General features: G+C 42.1%; 1 protein-coding gene across 1 annotated transcript in view; it reads left to right on the forward strand.

The window, feature by feature from the left end:
- LOC120538737 (spectrin beta chain, non-erythrocytic 4-like) overlaps positions 1-20,957 on the forward strand; it is a 461,881-nt gene that overhangs the window by 327,942 nt on the left and 112,982 nt on the right. Inside the window, exon 26 of the mRNA XM_039768162.1 lies at positions 1,061-1,191. Within this exon, the coding sequence (XP_039624096.1) occupies positions 1,061-1,191 (131 nt within the window). The remainder of the gene's footprint in view (positions 1-1,060; positions 1,192-20,957) is intronic.

The following is a 20,957-nucleotide window of genomic DNA, read 5'->3' on the forward strand; positions in this document are numbered from 1 at the left end:
CAGGGTCACAGGGGTCTGCTGGAGCCAATCCCAGCTAACACAGGGCGCAAGGCAAGAAACAAACCCCAGGCAGGGTGCCAGCCCACTGCAGGGCGCACACACACACACACACACAAACCAAGCACACACTACAGAAAATTTTAGAATCGCCAATGCACCTAACCTGCATGTCTTTGGACTGTGGGAGGAAACCAGAGTACCTGGAGGAAACCCATGCAGACACGGGGAGAACATGCAAACTCCACACAGGGTGGACTGCGAGGCAGCAGCGCTACCCACTGCGCCATCATGCCGGCGACTATTATTCAACCAGGGCCAAAACATTAAGAAAGAGAATCGATCTGAGGTGAAAATGCTATTAGTTGTTAAACAGAATTTCAGAACTTAAATCACTAAATCACACTTGTTCAGAGGTCAAATCAGTAATCTTGGACAAAAGGCTACTGGTGTTTCTGTGGAATGTATACATCACTGTTCATTATGTGAATTGTGGTACCTCTTGGGAAGCAGTTGAGTAGTAATCAGCAAAGTCCCATAATCTGCCATAATGGCAGTATCACGCGCTTACAAAATATGACAGAAAAAAAAAAATCTCTATCAGGGAAGAAAGTAAAATTAAAACACACGAAAATAAAGCTTGACAACCCAGCTTTCAAAATATAAAAGATCTTAGGGATGAAAAAAAAATACGTAAGTGCAGGACCCAGCACTTCAAGTGGTGCATTTTGGCGTGAACCCTGATCTGAGACTCTCATAAGTCTATGGCTTTTACTTTGCTTCTCCTCTTTCAGGTCCTGCTGCTCATGGGCTTTTCTCCTTGATATTAAATTAAGACATACTACCCACAAGTATTGACCTACTCACGACTAGTTCTAGTGATCTAATAACTAAAGTACTCTTGTAGTTCCACTCCTTTAACTTTGGGTTCATCCCCCTTCACATAGGAAACCTACCATTAAGGTTCTCGTTCCACCCCTTGGACAAGTCATCTCATTAGAGTGCATTAAACAATGTATTGTCTCAAGAGCCAAATCACATAGCAGAACATCTTTCCTTGTAGGATGAGGCCAGCACCCTTCAGTTCTTGAAGAAGCATCTTGTTATTGAACAAACAATTGAGGACTACGCTGAAACTATTGGCCTGCTGTCCCAACAGTGCCGCTCCCTGCTTGAGATGGGGCACCCTGAAAGGTAGGTGGCTCATATTTATAGCCATATCATTCAGGCAGTAAATAATTTAATTCTGTTAGGACATTTTGTAAAAGAGCTCCTGTTGTTCGTATTTTATGATTGAAATGATAAGAAAGCATTATTACATTGGATGGTACAAAGTGAGATACAGTGGTACCTCCGGTCATGACCGTAATTCGTTCCAAAACTCTGGATGGGACCTGATTTGGTCGCGACCCGAACGTAATTTCCCCATGAGATTGTATGTAAATACAATGAATCCGTTCCAGACCATACGAACTGTATGTAAATATATATATATTTTTTTAAGCACAAAAATAGTTAATTATACCCACAGAATGCACAGTTTAATAGTAAACTAAATGTAAAAAAATTGAATAACACTGAGAAACCCTTGAACAACAGAGAAAACTAACGTTGTAAGAGTTCGTGCTAGACCCTTACGAACCGATCTCTGTAAACACTTTTTTTGTGAGTTTTAAGCCTTGTTCACACAGGCGTTAAAATCGAGCATTTTTTTTTCGTTCGTAGCGTCCGGTGAGCACGGATCAAGCGCCGAGTGTTTTCTACACGTAGGAGTCAATGAGAGTGTTCACACAGGCTTTGGTGACGTACATTTGTCCGGCAGCGCATTTATACGGCATCAAAAAAACGTTGCATGCAGCTTTTTCTTGGCGTTCAAAACCCAACGAACGTAAGGAAACCGCTTCTAGTTCATTTTCTGCGCGTTTATTTTACGCTTCGGAGGACCAAATATATCCCATGATCCTACATGCTATACATAGGGAAATGCGGGACCTCAAATAAAACGACAAGGGCTTTCATATCCAGTTCCCGACACTGCCTCCACAGGTTAACACACAAACTACAATTTGGGCTGCAGGCTGGCGTTAGACAGAGACAAACGAACGCCGGTGTAGAAGTCAATCGATTGCCACCACAAAATGCAACATAAACGTCTAGGACGTTCAGAGCAAGTTCGTTTATCCAAAAACTTAACGCCCGTGTGAACAAGGCCTTAAGCACAGGGGAAAAAAAACAAATTCCACTTCTCTCGTGAAACTTTTCAAACTATTCCTAACTGGCTTTAAATGCGTCACCTTTGCCACTCGAAGAAGGATATTTTTTTCAGCAAATCGCCATGAATCTTCCTGGCTTTCTCGCGTATGATCGCCTTGCTTACGCTGTCCCCTGCAAGGTGCTTCTCATTCAGCCACACTAGCAACAGTTTTTCCACCTCTTTCAGCAATTGAGGCCTCTGCTTGGTTAACATTGTAACTCCTTTTGCAGCATCAGCTGCTTCGTTAGGCCCTGTATACGCAAACAAAAGAAAATGGGAAACGGAGAATGGGAAATCATTGGCGCTTACGAACATGCGTAGGGAAACTGGCCGCCAGTGTTTTTGTTCGCTACCAGAGCGTATGTTTGTGAACAGATGCAAAAATATGGCATACTTTTTGGTCGTAACCCGATTTGTACATGTTCGGAAACGTTCGTGACCAGAGGCTCTACTGTACTGGCTGGTATATCAAGGGTGTAATGATAGAAGTATTATGATTTGTTTGGTCTTACCAGTAAATTCATTGCCTCTCCAACATTAAGTAATGAAGACAAAGAAAAAATTATATAGTATGTGGTAGCTAGTCTTCCATAATACTCTGATGGTGTCAGGCAAGGATGTCTGGTTCCAAAGAAAGCAGCTTGAAATGACGCCAATTCCCTAGACAGAGTGTGGACCACTTGAACTTGACCAGTGGCCTGATTAGAACGAGTTGGAGGGTTTAGTCGATATAAAATATATGGCTTACATATTTGAATGTTCATAGTTTGAAGATACTGAAGAGTTCCTCTTTTCATGGAAAAAAGCCAGTCTATACACAGGCTTCAAAAACAACAGCTCCAGTTTTAAAATAGTTGGGACAGAATGGCAGATGCTAATCAAAACATAATGGAGTGATTTCTAAATTCGGTTCCCCCTGTACTACATTAAAAACACTACAGTCAGTCATTTTCAAACCCACTTAGTCCTGAACAGGATCGTGAGGTCTGCTGGAGCCTATCCTAGCTAGCATGGGGCACAAGGCAGGGCAAACCCTGGATGGGGCGTCAGTCCATCGCAGGGCAAACACACACACACAGCCCAACCACACACCAGGGCCAATTTTGCCCTGCATGTCTTTGGACTCTGGAGGAAACCCACACAGACAACGGGAGAATATGCAGAAGTCCACACAGCAACTCATTATTTAAAGGTTTATCTTGAAAATATACACTCATATCAAATCTGATCACTGCAACACACTCCTAAAAGTTGGGGCAGCTGAGTATTTATCCTGTTTCGTTTAATAATACTTATTTCGCATTTGGGCACTGAAGACATAAGTTAGTTTAGTTTAGCAAGAGGATTTTTCCCCATTCATCCCTGATGCAGGTCTTCAGCTACCGGGGCCTTTGTTGCCATATGTTGGACTGCATAATGCGCCACATAGCTCAGTACCAATCTTGTACCTGCACTCTCTGCTTCTGAAGCTATGCACTTGTAATCTGGGCAGAGTGTAGTTTGAAATATTCCTGCTGAAAATGCAGGAAGGTCCTTGGAGAAGACGTTGTCTGGATGGCGGCATATGTTGCTTCAAAACTTGTATATATCTTTCTTCACTAATGGTTCCCTCACAGTTGTGCATGTTACTCACGCCAAAGGCACTGACACATCCCCCATACTTTGAAAGATGACGGCTTTTGGACCTGACACGCTTTGGTCAGGAGAGCACGATGGCTGAAATGTTGACTTGTTGGAACACGAAACACAATTCCACTGTACTACATGTCCAATGAACCCAGGCCCAGAGACATCAACGGTGCTTCTGGACAGTGTTAATGTTTAGCTTCCTCTTTGCATAATAACGCTTTAAGTTGCATCTGCGGATGATGGACAAAGGTTTACTGGAATATTCCTGAGCCCATGTCATAATATCCATTACAGAATCCAAAGGTTTTTAAGACAGTGATGTCCGAAAGATTGGAGATCGTGTTCTGAATGTGACTTCCTGCCTTGCCTTTTTACGCAGCAAAATTTGAATTAATTCCTGGAATCTTTTAACTAAATTGTGCACAATAGAGGGTACAATGCAAAAACATTCTACTGATTTGTGTTCGGGGAATGTTTTTCTCAGAGTGCTGGTATATTCGCTGATGCAAACTGATGTGAGCCTCGACCCATCCTTGCCTCACCTGTTTAACATCATTTATTTATTTTTACATTGTTATTTGCCCTAAACTAGCCCATCCCAACTTTTTTGGAATTTCAGACTAAACCTATATCTTTGAAGAACAGTGCAGTTGTTTAGGCAAAACATACAATTCCTTGTCTCGATACATGCTCAATAATCCAGGTAAGGAATTTCTAGAAAGTTGATTCTGTTCATCTGACAATAGTTTTTTCCGAGGGAGATACGTTTCATCACTCATCCAAGTGACTTCCTTAGTCTCAGTTGACTGCAGGCTTCTCCAACCTTATAAACAGTACCTTTGCATAATGACTACAACTAGCACCATTGACTAACAATGGGCCGTGTGATCAATGATGTGCAAATTGTCCATTGACAATCAACTTTCTAGCATAAAATCCCTTGTCTTTATGCTGTTCTTGTTTAAATGCAAGTAAAAGTAAATTTCCAAATGGATTTCTATTGATGTTTTTGGTATTGTTTGCTGCTGTCACAATAGATTTCTGTTCTATCTCCGTTCTGCATGAAAATCAGGATCAGAATCACGTTTACTTGCCAGTACTTAATGTACAGGAATTTAACTTGGTAGCTTTGGAGCTGCTTATAACAGAACATAACACCCCATACAAATGACATAAATAACATAAGTTAAACAGCATAGAAAAAAAAAAAACCAAATGTAGACTAGGAAATTTGAAATGCAAAAAATGGTTTGCCCATCACTACAAATTATGTGAGGTAAAGAACATACAAAAAACATACATTTCTGGTGGAGTATACCTTGAAGTTTTAAGGCCGGGTAGATGAAACAGATACTTAGCTAAACAGAATACGTGCTGCTTGCATGAATGAGATTCAAAGAATTCTTACGGACCTAAGGTTTCGTCAAGTGTGCTAACAGGCAGTTATACAGGAGGTGAATTAATGTTGGTTACATGTCAATCAGTCATTCCCAACCTATTTCTAGAAAATTTTGGATTTACGTTTGCAGCCCATACAAAACTAATGTCACATTTGAAGACGAAGAATTCAAATTTCTCATTTTTGAACTATAAATTGAACTACATAAAGTACTGCAGGAGAACAAATTGAACTCAAACAAATAATTTTAACTCAGGGCATAACATTTAAATATAAATTGAGTAATTTACCTTTAAAAATCTTAATAATCTTGTAAATGTGTCCCCTGTAAGGGTCGGCTGGTAACCCCACCCGACCGGGACACCCAAACAATGGAAGGATGGGGCAAGGCAGCTGCTTTAGGGCAATGCCTCCCCCAAAATGCTAGATGGCAGCTTCCCTGGTTTACAGTGGTGTCCCAGATTCCCACAGGGCACCATGGGAGTTGGAGTTTGATATCTCAGCCCTGTTGGGGGACCCCTGGGTACAACCAGTGGATGCTGTGAAAGAGACATATAGCATGACGTTTATGCCTACGTGGTCTGCAAGTAGTTTTGGGTTAGCCAATATAAAAAGACTGGACCGAGTTGGGTGGAAGACAGACAAAGCTTTGGGAGGAGAAAGAAGAAGAATTGTGTGTGTTATTTATTATTTACTTGTGGCTGCGGTGGTGGTAAACACTGCGTGAATAGTTTCTTTACTATAAAAGTAAAAAGTTCTTGGTGCTTTTAATTTGTGCCTGGTGTCTGTTGTGTTGGGTTTGAGGAGCAACAGCGCCCTCTAGTGTCCACACCCCCATGAAGCTTAGGCACTCAGTTGACTGTCTGGGAGTTGGGATATCCCACAAAGCATCAAGCAGTATGAGCAAATGACACACGGTCAACAACTGAGGGGTCTGGACGATTGCCGCGCTCCATTGAGCAGTAAAGCTCTGCTGACTTGCTTTGTCCCCCAGTAACACTAGGATTGCAGTTCAAAAACAGCTGCACAGTTAAAATTTGCTGCTCCTCTGCCAGGACCATCAGTAGGATAGATGGGCTGAGTGTAAGCAGCAAGTGTTGCATCCAATTCATTTCCCCTTGTCTCCCCCTGGCAAAAATGTCAATCAAATCTCAAAATCAGTGACGTTTCATGATCAGGGCTTGCTAAGAAATCAATACTAAACTTCACTCTTTTCTACAGATCATTGCAAGGTCAAAATTCCAATATTCATTTTTACGAACACTACAGCTACAGCAAGGAACCCACAAGAACGCACATTTCTGCAGCTCATTAACAGGCGACAATTGCTCATGCAATGTTTGATTCTTTTCATATCATGGAAGAAGAGCACTGGGTAATAAATGACCCGCAAATGACAGCACGCTGCTAGACACCGACTGCACCAACATAAAGTTGGTCAACGCACCTCACTTTTGGTGAATTGTGATGCAGCTTTCCTCTTTGTTGCACCCCATGAAATGCCATCTCACATCCCCATTTTGGGGACCCCTGAATTAGAGAGGATTACGAAGCAAGAATGGCACGAAGCTCATTTGAAACTCTTGCTCTTATTCTTCCTCACCCTCACCACCTCCTCTGCTGTTTCCTCTTCCTTCCTTCCTGATCCATTGCTCCAAAGCAAGTGAACTGACCCACAGCCCTTTTATCTGTCTATCCTAAGGCTATGACTGCTGTGTGAACAACTTTGACTCGTAGTGTTTGAACCTGGGGAGCTGTGTGCTAAACATCGTGTTCCAGCTCTGCTGACTTGAGTTAATGATATTGAAGCCAGTGCTTTTGAAATGAGCACAGAGTGAAGCTAATGATACATGAAGGTGTTCGCACAAAACATGAAACAAATCTGAATCATGTGTCAAAATAGTGGAATCGTGTTTATAGTTTTGGGAAATGAGTTTGTATTTTCGTAGATGGCAGTATGGTTTGAGATTTCAAGTTAATAAGTTTGGTAATAGTGTAGTTACAATTTCTGAATTGTTTAATTTGTAGTTTTTAACTGTGGAGCAGAGGGGGAAATTAACGAAAAATGTGTCATTGCCCCAAACATTATGGAAGTAACTTTAGATTGTTTTGGGTAACTGTTTCAGGAGAGCATGTCTCCAGACAAAGCAGCTTAAGGGTCACAAAACCTCCCCAACCATGTCAATGGTTGAGCATAAAATTTTGTAATACAATATTAAAGTAATGTGTGCTGGGTGTGTGTGTGTGCGCCCTGCGGTGGGCTGGCACCCCACCCGGGGTTTGTTTCCTGCCTTGCGCCCTGTGTTGGCTGGGATTGGCTCCAGCAGACCCCCGTGACCCTGTAGTTAGGATATAACACGTTGGATAATGGATGGATATTAAAGTAATGGAGTAGAAGTGATTGTTTACACTTTCAGCTGTTAAACTATTGGCATTTTTGACAATGATCAACCGAAAAAGTCTTTTTAATGTCAAGGTGAGTTCAATAATTAATTATTTACAAATATAAAACCCTATTTTAACAAATACAAAACAATTATTTTGTGTTTTATATTTTGAATTTGAATGGACCTGTTTTCACTTTGACATTGAAGAGTATGTTTCTATTGATCAGAGTCAAAAAAGCCGAACTAAATCCACTGAGAATCAACTTTAATCATCCCCAGGGGGAAATTTATATATATATATATATATATATATATATATATATATATATATATATATATATATATATATATATATATATATATATATATATATATACACTCACCTAAAGGATTATTAGGAACACCTGTTCAATGTCTCATTAATGCAATTATCTAATCAACCAATCACATGGCAGTTGCTTCAATGCATTTAGGGGTGTGGTCCTGGTCAAGACAATCTCCTGAACTCCAAACTGAATGTCAGAATGGGAAAGAAAGGTGATTTAAGAAATTCTGAGCGTGGCATGGTTGTTGGTGCCAGACGGGCCGGTCTGAGTATTTCACAATCTGCTGAGTTACTGAGATTTTCACGCACAACCATTTCTAGGGTTTACAAAGAATGGTGTGAAAAGGGAAAAACATCCAGTATGCGGCAGTCCTGTGGGCGAACATGCCTTGTTGATGCTAGAGGTCAGAGGAGAATGAATGGGCCGACTGATTCAAGTTGATAGAAGAGAAACTTTGACTGAAATAACCACTTGTTACAACCGAGGTATGCAGCAAAGCATTTGTGAAGCCACAACACGCACAACCTTGAGGCGGATGGGCTACAACAGCAGATGATCCCACTGGGTACCACTCATCTCCACTACAAATAGGAAAAAGAGGCTACAATTTGCACAAGCTCACCAAAATTGGACAGTTGAAGACTGGAAAAATGTTGCCTGGTCTGATGAGTCTCGATTTCTGTTGAGACATTCAAATGGTAGAGTCAGAATTTGGCGTAAACAGAATGAGAACATGGATCCATCATGCTTTGTTACCACTGTGCAGGCTGGTGGTGGTGGTGTAATGGTGTGGGGGATGTTTTCTTGGCACACTTTAGGCCCCTTAGTGCCAATTGGGCATCGTTTAAATGCCACGGACTACCTGAGCATCCCTTCATGACCACCATGTACCCATCCTCTGATGGCTACTTCCAGCAGGATAATGCACCATGTCACAAAGCTCGAATCATTTCAAACTGGTTTCTTGAACATGACAATGAGTTCACTGTACTAAAATGGCCCCCACAGTCACCAGATCTCAACCCAATAGAGCATCTTTGGGATGTGGTGGAACGGGAGCTTCGTGCCCTGGATGTGCATCCCACAAATCTCCATCAACTGCAAGATGCTATCCTATCAATATGGGGCAACATTTGTAAAGAATGCTTTCAGCACCTTGTTTAATCAATGCCACGTAGAATTAAGGCAGTTCTGAAGGCGAGAGGGGGTCAAACACCGTATTAGTATGGTGTTCCTAATAATCCTTTAGGTGAGTGTATATATAGGAATGGTTTAGCAGGTGGAGGCCACAGACATTTTTCCCTCCTCATCTGTTTTTTCACTAGTTTTGTATTTGGCTACGGTCTATGTTACTACTGCTGGCATAAGGCCATGCCTGGACCCAACAGAGCTGGCACAGTTTGTCCAACTTCTCCAGGATGGTACATTAATACGTGTCATTGCCAGAAGGATTGCTGTGTCTCCCAGCACAGTCTCAAGGGCATGGAGGAGATTCCAGGAGACAGGCAGTTACTCTAGGAGAGCTGGGCAGGGATGTAGAAGGTCCTTAACCCATTAGCAGGACCCACTGGTATCTGTTCCTTTGGGCAAGGAGAAACAGGATGAGCACTGCCAGAGCCTACAAAATGACCTCCAGCAGGCCACTGGTGTGAATGTCTCTGACCAAACAATCAGAAACAGACCTCATGATGGTGACCTGAGGGCCCGACGTCCTCTTGTGGGCCCTGTGCTCACTGCCCAGCACCGTGGAGCTTGATTGGCATTTGTCATCGAATACCAGAATTGGCAGGTCCACTAGTGGCGCCCTATGCTTTTCACAGATGAGAGCAGGTTCACCCTGAGCACTTGTGACAGACGTGAAAGGGTCTGGAGAAGCCATGGAGAATGTTATGCTGCCTGTAACATCGTTCAGCAGGACCGGTTTGGTGGTGGGTCAGTGATGGTCTGGGGAGACATCCATGGAGGGACACTCAGACCTCTACACGTTAGACAACAGCACCTTGACTGCCATTAGGTATCGGGCTGAAATCCTTGGACCTGTTGACCTGGTGCAGTGGGTCATGGGTTGCTCCTGGTGCACAACAATGCCCGGTTTCACGTGGCGAGAGTATGCAGGCAGTTCCTGGAGAATGAATGAGTTTATATATATATATATATAATATATATATTATATATATATATATATAATATACGTATGTATGCATGTATATTGTAAAAAGGAACAGACTCGACAGACGTATGGTTTTTTGAAATAGCACAGAATTGTTGACAATACTGAGTCCAAAACGGAACTGACGATGGTTGGAAAAGATGGCGGCTTTAAGGGATCAGACCGGAAGTGATGTAGGGGAACTGGAAGTGATGTCCTTCTGACGTCAGCCAGTGGGTGCCGGAACCGGCATCGTCGGCACTGAATCAGATTTTCCCGCAGCTGGTCTGTAGAGATAACAGGAGAAGGTTTAGTGCACCCTGCCACCCCCTGGCTTGGCGTGGAATTACCATTGCTTGGTCTATACAACGTCCCCCTACTCGCACGTGTGTGACAATATGTATGTATTGTGGAAAGCCAGCCCCTGGACATAGACAGACAGACACCAGAATGTCCAAAGCACACACATTTAATTTTTAAATAGCACCACAATGCCTTCTTCACCAGCTGCCTTTTTTTCTTTCTTTCTCTCTCGCTCTTTCTCTTTCTCTGTCGCCTCTACTCCTCTCCTCACAAACTCCGTCTCATTCCTCCCAACTCCGGCTCATCTACTGGAGGGAGGTGACCCCTTTTATAACTACCCGGAAGGACTCCAGGTGCTCTGTCCAACGACACTTCCTGGTGTGGTGGAAGTGTCAGATGAGCACCTGGAAGCACTCCGCCACACCAGGAAGTGCTGCCATCCAGGGTTCCAGAAACTCCGGGTGCCCCCTGGCAGTGGCCATGTTCTCCCACAGGGATGAACTTCCCAGCTCTGTTCCGGAAGCCCCCAAGCAGACCCGACACAGACAGATATAGGACACAAGTTCAAGGCACACACGAGTTTTCTTTTATCTTTTTTTTTTACGTCATGGGAAACGCCTCCCCCGTTTCCCACAAGCCCAGCAAAGTCTCACAGCAAGCACAACACAATTTCTTCCTCTTCTTTTCTTTCTCTTTCTCTACTCCACTCCTCCGGTCAAGCTTTGTCTCCCTCCTCCTGACTCTGACTCCCCAGAGTAGTGGTTGTAGGCCCCTTTTATAAGGTACCCAAAAGTGCTCCAGGTTCTTGATGACCTACTTCTGGCAGCACTTCCAGGTGTAGCGGAAGAACTGCCCATGAGGGCTCAGCAGGTGCTGCAGCACCCCCTGGCGATGCCTATGGATCCCAACAGAGCTGCGCCATCTAACGCTCCAGGGGGAGGTAACACTCTGACCACACTTATACCCCCTGTCCTACCAGCATGGAGATGTCCTAGCCAGGCAGGGACCCTGTCTGTCTGCCACTATATATATATATATATATATATATATATATATATATATATATTGTGAATGCAGCCTCCGGCACAGACAGACGGACAACATATTTTCACCACACACCATTTATTTATATACACTATCTACAGTTTTGCTCACGTGCACCCCCAGCGCCTTCTTGCACCGATTTCCCCAAGTCCAGGCCACACAGTCCTGTGCCTCTTTACTCCTGGCCGCCTCCAGTCCTTCCTCAAGCTCAGTCCGCTTCCTCCCGACTTACACCAATGACTGGAGGGAGGCGGCCCCTTAAATAAGGCTCCCGGATGAGCCCCAGGTGTTCTCGGCATTCCCTCTTTAGCCATGCCCCAGCGTGGCGGAAGTGTCGGCTGTCTTCCTGGCAGCTCTGCGGGCGCCACGTAAAGTCTTCCCCCCGGCACTTCCGCCACACCAGGGATAATTAGGCACTGGGGCGCCGCCTGGCGGTGGCCACGGGTCCCTACAGGGCTGGGCTTCCATGCCCTGTACCCGAGGCCCCTGCCTAACCAGGACGGACGCCCCCACTCTGTCTGGAGAAGGCACGCGCCCTCCTCTGATCCTCCAGGGCGTCCCGGCCGGGCTCCAGCCCCAGCCGAGGACCGTACGGAATAAACCGGCATCGGTGCGCCGCCTGGCGGTGACCACGGGCCCCTACAGGGCTGGGCTTCCAAGCCCTCCACCCGTGGTCCCCAACAGAACCAGGACGGACACCCCCTCGCGGTCTGGAGGAGGCACAAGCCACAATATATATACACAGTACATCCCCAAAATTTGTGGGGGTTACGTTCCTAGAGCACCGGCGAATTGTGAAAAACTGCAAATTTGGGATGTGGTTAAAAAAATGCTTATTTTCATAGTTTAAACCCTAAATATGCCCCCAAAACACTTTAATTTAATTTAAAACTCAGCTTAATACATTACCTAAAAATAAAGAATGTAAAGGTAAACCTGTATACTGTACTGCTATGTCTCCCGCAGTACTAAAATGTAAAATACTGTACCGATATTACTGCTATATGTACTGTAAATCATGAAAGAGCATTTTCATTGCCAGAAGCCTTAGACGGTGCAGCTCGTTTCGGCAGCATCTTGGGGCTTTAACCGTTAAACTACCACATACTTGGGGGTTAATGCATCCCTGGATGCCAAATACTTTTTTGCTACACTTTGAGTAAACGTCACAATTAAAGAAAAAGTGAAATTTTAATGGAACACATTTTTTTCATGCAAAGAGCATCACAATTACTGCAACAATAATCATTTTACACACTGCTAATGAACTGACGCCATGGATGTAAATCACTAAGCCAACTGCGCTTAACACTAGAATTACCAGAGCCTACGAAAAAACTCGTAATTCCATCCCACCTTAAATCGCTTCTTAAAATCGTTCACAGCTCTCCACCAGCGTCTTTTGTCATCCAAATGTGCTGATAAAAATCAGGCTGCAAGCAGCCGGCTATTCCATCCCCCCACCGACTTAGAACGTGCACAAACTTCTCCCAGCTCATGCCTTGATTGATTATCTGGGAGTGAAGTGGAGTTTTAGAGTGGAAATAATAGATCATTATTTGGAATACACGCATTTCACGTGTGTTCCGTTTCTACAGTAATCCGTGTAAACACATTTTTAAAACAGAAACGTTTTTCACATTGCAGTAGTAAATGACAAAATGTAAGCATAAACTATATAATGTATGAAGCCTGAAGTCCAAATATCAAACACTTTCACAAAAGGTACACATATAATAGAACAAGTATGCTTTTATTCAAAAATATAACTGCAGAAAAAAGCCACCTTAGCATGCCATATTGACACATTCTTACTACAGCTGCCACGATAGCATAATGGTATCAGCCGTTGACTAGTATCCAAAAGGTCATGCGTTCGATCCCACATGGTTCAGTTTTGAGAAGTAAACTGCTCTTATTCTTACTATTTTAGAATAAAAACACGCATTTGATTTCAGTGTGTAACAGCCAGTAATTTATGACACTTGTAAAGGTTAGTTTTTTTTTATTCACTTTTCATTCTCAGTCTCAGTCGTGTTCAGGATCCTTCCCTACCCCCATCTGAGAATGCTGTTTTCACATAAAGATGCGCTGTAGCTCTGCAGCGTACTTGTGACTGCATTCTCGTACCAATGCTTGCGAACTGAAGTGCCTGCGTGCACTTTTCGTGGCATTACACGTCTATTTTTTTGAGCATGCCCGTGTCGCTCAAACACAGGAACATATGTTGGTGTACAAGAATAAAAAACAAGTGCACTTTTATTCTAGACTATAAGTGAAGAAAAAATAAAGCAAGTTACAGTAGGCGGTTGATACGACAGCTTGCGTGGTGCAATGCTAAGAACTGCTGATTTTCGATCCGTGCTATATAAAATCATCACATTCAAATATTAACAATTTCCACACACCCTTCCTACATTCATGACATGTGTACTTGTTGCAGTGTACACATCTCTCTGTGCTATGGTTCCTATTACACTGAATGAGCACCTGACATTGTACTTTCTTCCCTATATAAATAACATTTGAGTATAGCGCGTCTCCAAATAAATCACATTTGAGTTATAGCATGTCTTTATGGGTTTGGATCGTGAACGCGACTGAGAGAATGGAACTGAATAAAAAAAAAAGACTGAAATCAAATGTATGTTTTTATTCTAAAATAGTTAAGTACATGCAATATTATTTGAAAACGAACAGCGTCAGATCGGGTTTGAATACACGCTGACGCTGAACTCCCTGTCTATCTACATAGTAATAACAGTAATTTTATTATTATATAGGAGCTTCCCTGTCTGCCTATCATATAGTGCCTTTCCTTCCTACCTATCTATATATCTATCCCCTTAGCTGTTTTTTTATATATCTATTATACAGTGCCTTCCCTGTTTATTTATATATCTAGTGCCTTCTCTGCCTGTTTGTCTGTCTGACTGCATATAGCGCTGAACTTACTGCTCTGTACTATTCTGTCCTGGAGTACAAAAAAAAACAGCACCATACAGCAACATGTGCGAACTGGCAAGATCAGGGAAAAAACACGCGGTCACTGATTACAAACCGCAAGATGAATGAAAGAGACAATATATGTAAAAACATCATCGCACTAATGCAATATTATTTGAAAACGAACAGCGCCAGATCGGGTTTGAATATGCGCCCGATCTGACGCTGTTCGTTTTCAAATAATATTGCATGTACTTAACTATTTTAGAATAAAAACATACATTTGATTTCAGTCTTTTTTTTTTATTCAGTTCCATTCCCTCAGTCGCGTTCACGATCCAAACCCATAAAGACGCGCTATAACTCAAATGTGATTTATTTGGAGACGCGCTATACTCAAATGTTATTTATATAGGGAAGAAAGTACAATGTCAGGTGCTCATTCAGTGTAATAGGAACCATAGCACAGAGAGATGTGTACACTGCAACAAGTACACGTCGTAAATGTAGGAAGGGTGTGTGGAAATTGTTAATATTTGAATGTGATGATTTTATATAGCACGGATCGGAAATCAGCAGTTCTTAGCATTGCACCACGCAAGCTGTCGATCAACCGCCTACTGTAACTTGCTTTATTTTTCTTTACTTATAGTCTAGAATAAAAGTGCACTTGTTTTTTATTCTTGTACACCAACATATGTTCCTGTGTTTGAGCGACACGGGCATGCTCTAAAAAATAGACGTAATGCCACAAAAGTGCACGCAGGCACTTCAGTTCGCAAGCATTGGTACGAGAATGCAGTCACAAGTACGCTGCAGAGCTACAGCGCATCTTTATGTGAAAACAGCATTCTCAGATGGGGGTAGGGAAGGATCCTGAACACGACTGAGACTGAGAATGAAAAGTGAATAAAAAAAAAAACTAACCTTTACAAGTATCATAAATTACTGGCTGTTACACACTGAAATCAAATGCATGTTTTTATTCTAAAATAGTAAGAATAAGAGCAGTTTACTTCTCAAAACTGAACCATGTGGGATCGAACGCATGACCTTTTGGATACTAGTCAACGGCTGATACCATTATGCTATCGTGGCAGCTGTAGTAAGAATGTGTCAATATGGCATGCTAAGGTGGCTTTTTTCTGCAGTTATATTTTTGAATAAAAGCATACTTGTTCTATTATATGTGTACCTTTTGTGAAAGTGTTTGATATTTGGACTTCAGGCTTCATACATTATATAGTTTATGCTTACATTTTGTCATTTACTACTGCAATGTGAAAAACGTTTCTGTTTTAAAAATGTGTTTACACGGATTACTGTAGAAACGGAACAGACATGAAATGCGTGTATTCCAAATAATGATCTATTATTTCCACTCTAAAACTCCACTTCACTCCCAGATAATCAATCAAGGCATGAGCTGGAAGAAGTTTGTGCACGTTCTAAGTCGGTGGGGGGATGGAATAGCCGGCTGCTTGCAGCCTGATTTTTATCAGCACATTTGGATGACAAAAGACGCTGGTGGAGAGCTGTGAACGATTTTAAGAAGCGATTTAAGGTGGGACGGAATTACGAGTTTTTTCGTAGGCTCTGGTAATTCTAGTGTTAAACTGGCTGCATGCAAGCAGAAAGAGGTAAGCGCAGATGCTTGCAGGCTAGTCTTAGTGGAGTTTGAACTTCATTCAAACACTTCAAACAAACATGTCTCATGCAGTTAGTTATCGATTAAACAACTGACAAACATCATAGGGGAGCAGAACAGGAGCAGAGAATGTCTGGGGGAGCAGAGAGAAACAAAGCAATCAGCCAAAAAGGACATGTGCTGCTCACGCTTTTAAGTAAGGTAGTGTCGTGTGATAAGACAGTGATTTATTTATTTTTATGGTGAAGATTCCAAGGATGCACCCAGCCTTGAGAGACAAAAACAAAGCAAACTGGTAATCAAACAGCAAAAAAAGAATGTAATGAAAACAAATGAAATAAGAAAACAACACTACCACCCCTGTTCCCTTTACGGCAATTACACATTAAATACAACAAAGCACAAAGAAAACACACACAGTAAATCATGAAAAACAGTAATGGATGAAATGTAATGATGAAAATAGATAGTCCAAAAATCTGCACGTTGAATGGGAATGTACAGATAGTCCTACGGGTAGTTCCTGAAATGGTGAAGACAGGTGGACGGGTTCAATCCTCATGTACACAGGCAGACGGCAGACAATCCAGACAAAATGAATAAGTACAGGTAACCCAACAGATGGCAGACAGACAAAAACTTGAAACACAAATTACAATAACTTTTTTTTTTTTCTTTAGGTCACCGGCCCACTTTTTAAAAGCCGCGCTGGCATCCTTTGACCAGCACCCTCAGCAGAAAACCAATCAGAGGCATGGTGGTTGCTGGCTCCTTTTATGGCCCACCTGGAAGTGTTCCAGGTGCTTGATCACCTGTTTCCGGTTGCACTCCTGGGTGGGGCTAAAGATTCATGCAGTTGGGCTCAGGAGCCCATGCAGAGCCCCCTGGCGGCCACCCCAGATCCCAACAGGGCTGTGGAGAACTCCATCTCACCAGGAGCCCAGGGAGGTGGCCAACCATGCATCCAGGGGGTGGTATTACACCATCCAGGGCTGCTCCCCCTGAATATATAGTGAAGGGGCGTCCCAGCCAGGCATGGGACCCGGCCGTCTGCCACTGTATATACTGTATATATATATACTTATCTATATATATAAAGGAGAGTTGGGATCCGAGAGACTGTGTTTGTAGAGGGATGGAGAGTTAAGGTGGGTGTTGGAGTCACGTGATCATCTCCCTTTCCATTCACCTCATTTCATTCACTTCAATTCGCTCCAAGCTGAGCTCCTCAGCTGACGTGGTCTTGCCGTTCTTTTTCCTTAGTGTTTAGTCCTTTCTCCTTTACTGATTTACTGTTTAGTACACGCGGTACTTACACAGTCACTCATAAAAGAGGAGATGACTCGGTGCTGGAAATGGGTATTGAAACTACCTTGGAAGACATGCAATCAACGAGGCGATTAAACACATCTCAAGAGAGGTCTTCTAGGTTGGAAAAAAAGCGCTTGGCTGCCAAAACCAGGCGATTAAACGAATCTCAAGAAGAAAGGACTTCTAGATTGGAAAAAGCAAGAACAGCTGCCCAAACCAGGCGGGTAAACGATTCTCAAGAGGAAAGGACTTCTAGATTGGGAAAAGGATGATTGGCTGCCAAAACTAGGCGGTTAAACGGATCTCAAGAGGAAAGGATGTCTAGCTTGCAAAAGGCACGATTGGCTGCCAAAACCAAGTGATTCAACGAATCCCAAGAACAAAGGACTTCTACATTGTCAAAACAAGTCCGATGTAGGTACATAATTATTCCAAATACAGCGACTGCAGCGAAGCGCACGAGGTCTGCTAGTATATATATATTCATTGGTGTTGGTAAACCTTAGTCACATTTCTTCACACATTTCTGCTGAATAATTTGTTGGCTGAAAGCCCTCAGTGTTTGTGTGTCAGAAAGACGATGTGCAGCATTGTCCATAATGGTACTCCATGGGGTCTAAAGTGTATCCCATAACTTAGCCTGCACTTTTAATTAGCCTGTTAATTTAGTAAGCCTCTCTTGAAGTGATGTTACCAGCCCAGCACACCACAGCGTAGAAAATAGCACTGATAGTTACAGAGCTGTAGAAGATGTGAAGGATGTCACTGTCCATATTACAGGAAAAAGTAGGGTGAAATTACACCTTTTATTGGCTAACTAAATAGATTACAAATGCAAGCTTTCGAGGCAACTAAGGCCCCTTCATCAGGCAAGGTGTAACCTGACAAAGGGGCCTTAGCTGCCTCGAAAGCTTGCATTTCTAATCCATTTAGTTAACCAATAAAAGGTGTCATTTCACCCTACTTTCTCCTGTATCAATCTATGGCTAACACGGTACAACACTCTACTGCTATGCATATTACAGGAACACAGACTTTTAAGGAAAAGAATCCTGTTCTGCCATTTCTTATATAGTTCCTATGTGTTTTGAGACCACCAACCTGTCATTAATGAGGCCCCCCAAGTACATTTAGCAGTGGAACACCTTCACATCCACTTCCTGTATGGTGACCGGACATAAAGGCTCTTTGGTGCGGCAAAAGTCAATAAGCAGTTCCTTGGTTTTGCTGATGTTAAGATACAGACAATTATGTTAGCCCCAAGAAACAAAGTTCTCCACTTGACTCCTGTCCACTGTCTCATCCCATTTATCAATACATGCTGTAAGTGTAGAATCATCTGAGAGTTTGTACAAGTGACAAAACCAAGGGCCTCATGTATAAATGGTGCATACGTACAAAAAGGTTGCCATGTATAAAAACTAAACTTGGCGTAAAGCTAAGCACATGTTCACGGTAGCCTCACACCATGCATACTCACTTTTCTGCTCAGTTTTGCAAACAGGCAGCACCCAGCGTCAAAACAGTGCTACTGTTCCTGTGCAGTTTCCCTTTCTTTTTTATATTCCCATCTATTTATCAAATACCCCGAAATTATTTGCATATCATCTACAGATTTAAGGCCCTTGATTGCAATCAATCTGTAACAATAAAATGGTGCATGGAATGGTTGAACTATTCCATATACCATACCTGCTTTAGCGTTATTACTCTCAGTGCACCACTGAGAGTATTTTAACCCACTGTGTCTGTTTATAGTATCAAAGCTGCATAGTAGCTGATCAGAAAGCTGTACAGCGGGTTGTGTTGAGAGAATGCAAAAGATTACTGGGATACAACTTCCAGCTCTGGATGACATTTATAGCACACACTGCCTCTGGAAAGCCACCAGCATCTGCATGGATTCCGCTCACCCATGCTACAGTCTATTTGAACTTCTCCCATCTGCCAAAATGCTTCAGAGCCTTTCCTGCACGGAGCTTGGAGCTCAGAAACAGTTTCATCCCGAGAACTAAAATTGCACTCAGTCAATCCATCAAGTACTTGTGGGTAGAACTGTTTGTACTTATAACAATTAGCTCACTGTACACTTGCGCTGCAACTGTAATACTGCACAACCATTTGTACTATCTACACTATATATATATGTATATTGTACTTCGCTTTCATATTGTATACAGTATTTTACATTGGTTTTTATTGTATCAATATTATTTTTTTTATCATTTTATAGAACACTAAGTTTATGGAGGAATTGTATATTGAATCTCATTGTACCATGCAATGAAAATAAAGGAATTCAATTCAGTTCAATAGAAGAGAGAGCATATTTACATATGATGATGACTGACTTCTAAGTTGATTTAGATTTCCAAGAACTATCCTCTTGGAGCTGTGTGCTGTTAGAACTCTAGGATATATACTTGGTATTACTTTTATAATGAAATGCATTAAAGTACTGTATGTATATTACATTTTACAGATACTTTGTTAACTTTTTAAATAATGTATACTGTTAATAATTAAACATGTGGGGTACAATGAATTGGTGCAGCCCTGGATGGGTGGATGGATGGATAGAATAATTGAACATGTATAACGAAGATTTTTTTAATGTTCCTTAAAAGTTTTGAAGAATCAGCATTCTAAGCTTACAGCTGGTTTTACATTTATTACAGATGCTTATTGTGTGGTCAGTGATTACTTGTAGAAAGAAAATAGGACAGGAATTGGGGGTCGGTACGATTGACAGACTAATTTGACAGACAAATTATTTGATCCAGGGTCATGCCTGTCCCAGCAAGCATCATGAGGCAGGAACAATCCCTGCATGGGGCGCCAGCTTATCGCTTCCACTGCACCACCGTGCCACCACATGTTTAATAGATGCTTTAATGCATTTCATCACGAAAATGATATCAAGTATATACCTTAGTATTCTAAAATGTCCAGAGAGCTGTAATATCACGAATGTAATTTATTCTGTGTGGCGATCACTGCCTGCACCCTCCTGTCAGTGTAAGAGAAAGCCCATTTAAGAAACACGTAGCGATTAGCGACTGGGTCAGGGAACACTTAGAATATGAAGAATTTAATGTGTTAATTTAATTATGAGGTCATTTCAGAAACTCTAGTAAGTTAAACTTCAATTTTAAGATTAAGTTTACAATGTTCTATTTTAATAACAAAATAAGCTACGAGATTACAGAGGAAATTTCAAGATTAAAGTCGACATTTTGACTTTAATCTTGACATAGACTTTTTTTTCTTCACTGTGTCCCTATATTTTTTTTCTTCTCTGTGGCCCTAATATGCTTATGTATGACACTCAGAAATTGACCTTTTCAAATCGACTTTGACATCTGACCATAACATTTTTGTTTCTGGCACTGTGTGAGTTTCTGAACTGAACTTTTGAGTGCCCTTCTCTCAATTTCCTTTTGTTGCTAATATCACTGCCTAAGCCACGACATAGTGCATTTTTCCTTGCCTACACTTCATTAAGTAGGATCTCCGCTTCACATTCGCTGAAATTCTTCCTTTTTTTACACATACATTTACTAT

This window comes from Polypterus senegalus, chromosome 11, assembly GCF_016835505.1.
Source record: "Polypterus senegalus isolate Bchr_013 chromosome 11, ASM1683550v1, whole genome shotgun sequence".
Classification (NCBI taxonomy): domain Eukaryota; kingdom Metazoa; phylum Chordata; class Cladistia; order Polypteriformes; family Polypteridae; genus Polypterus; species Polypterus senegalus.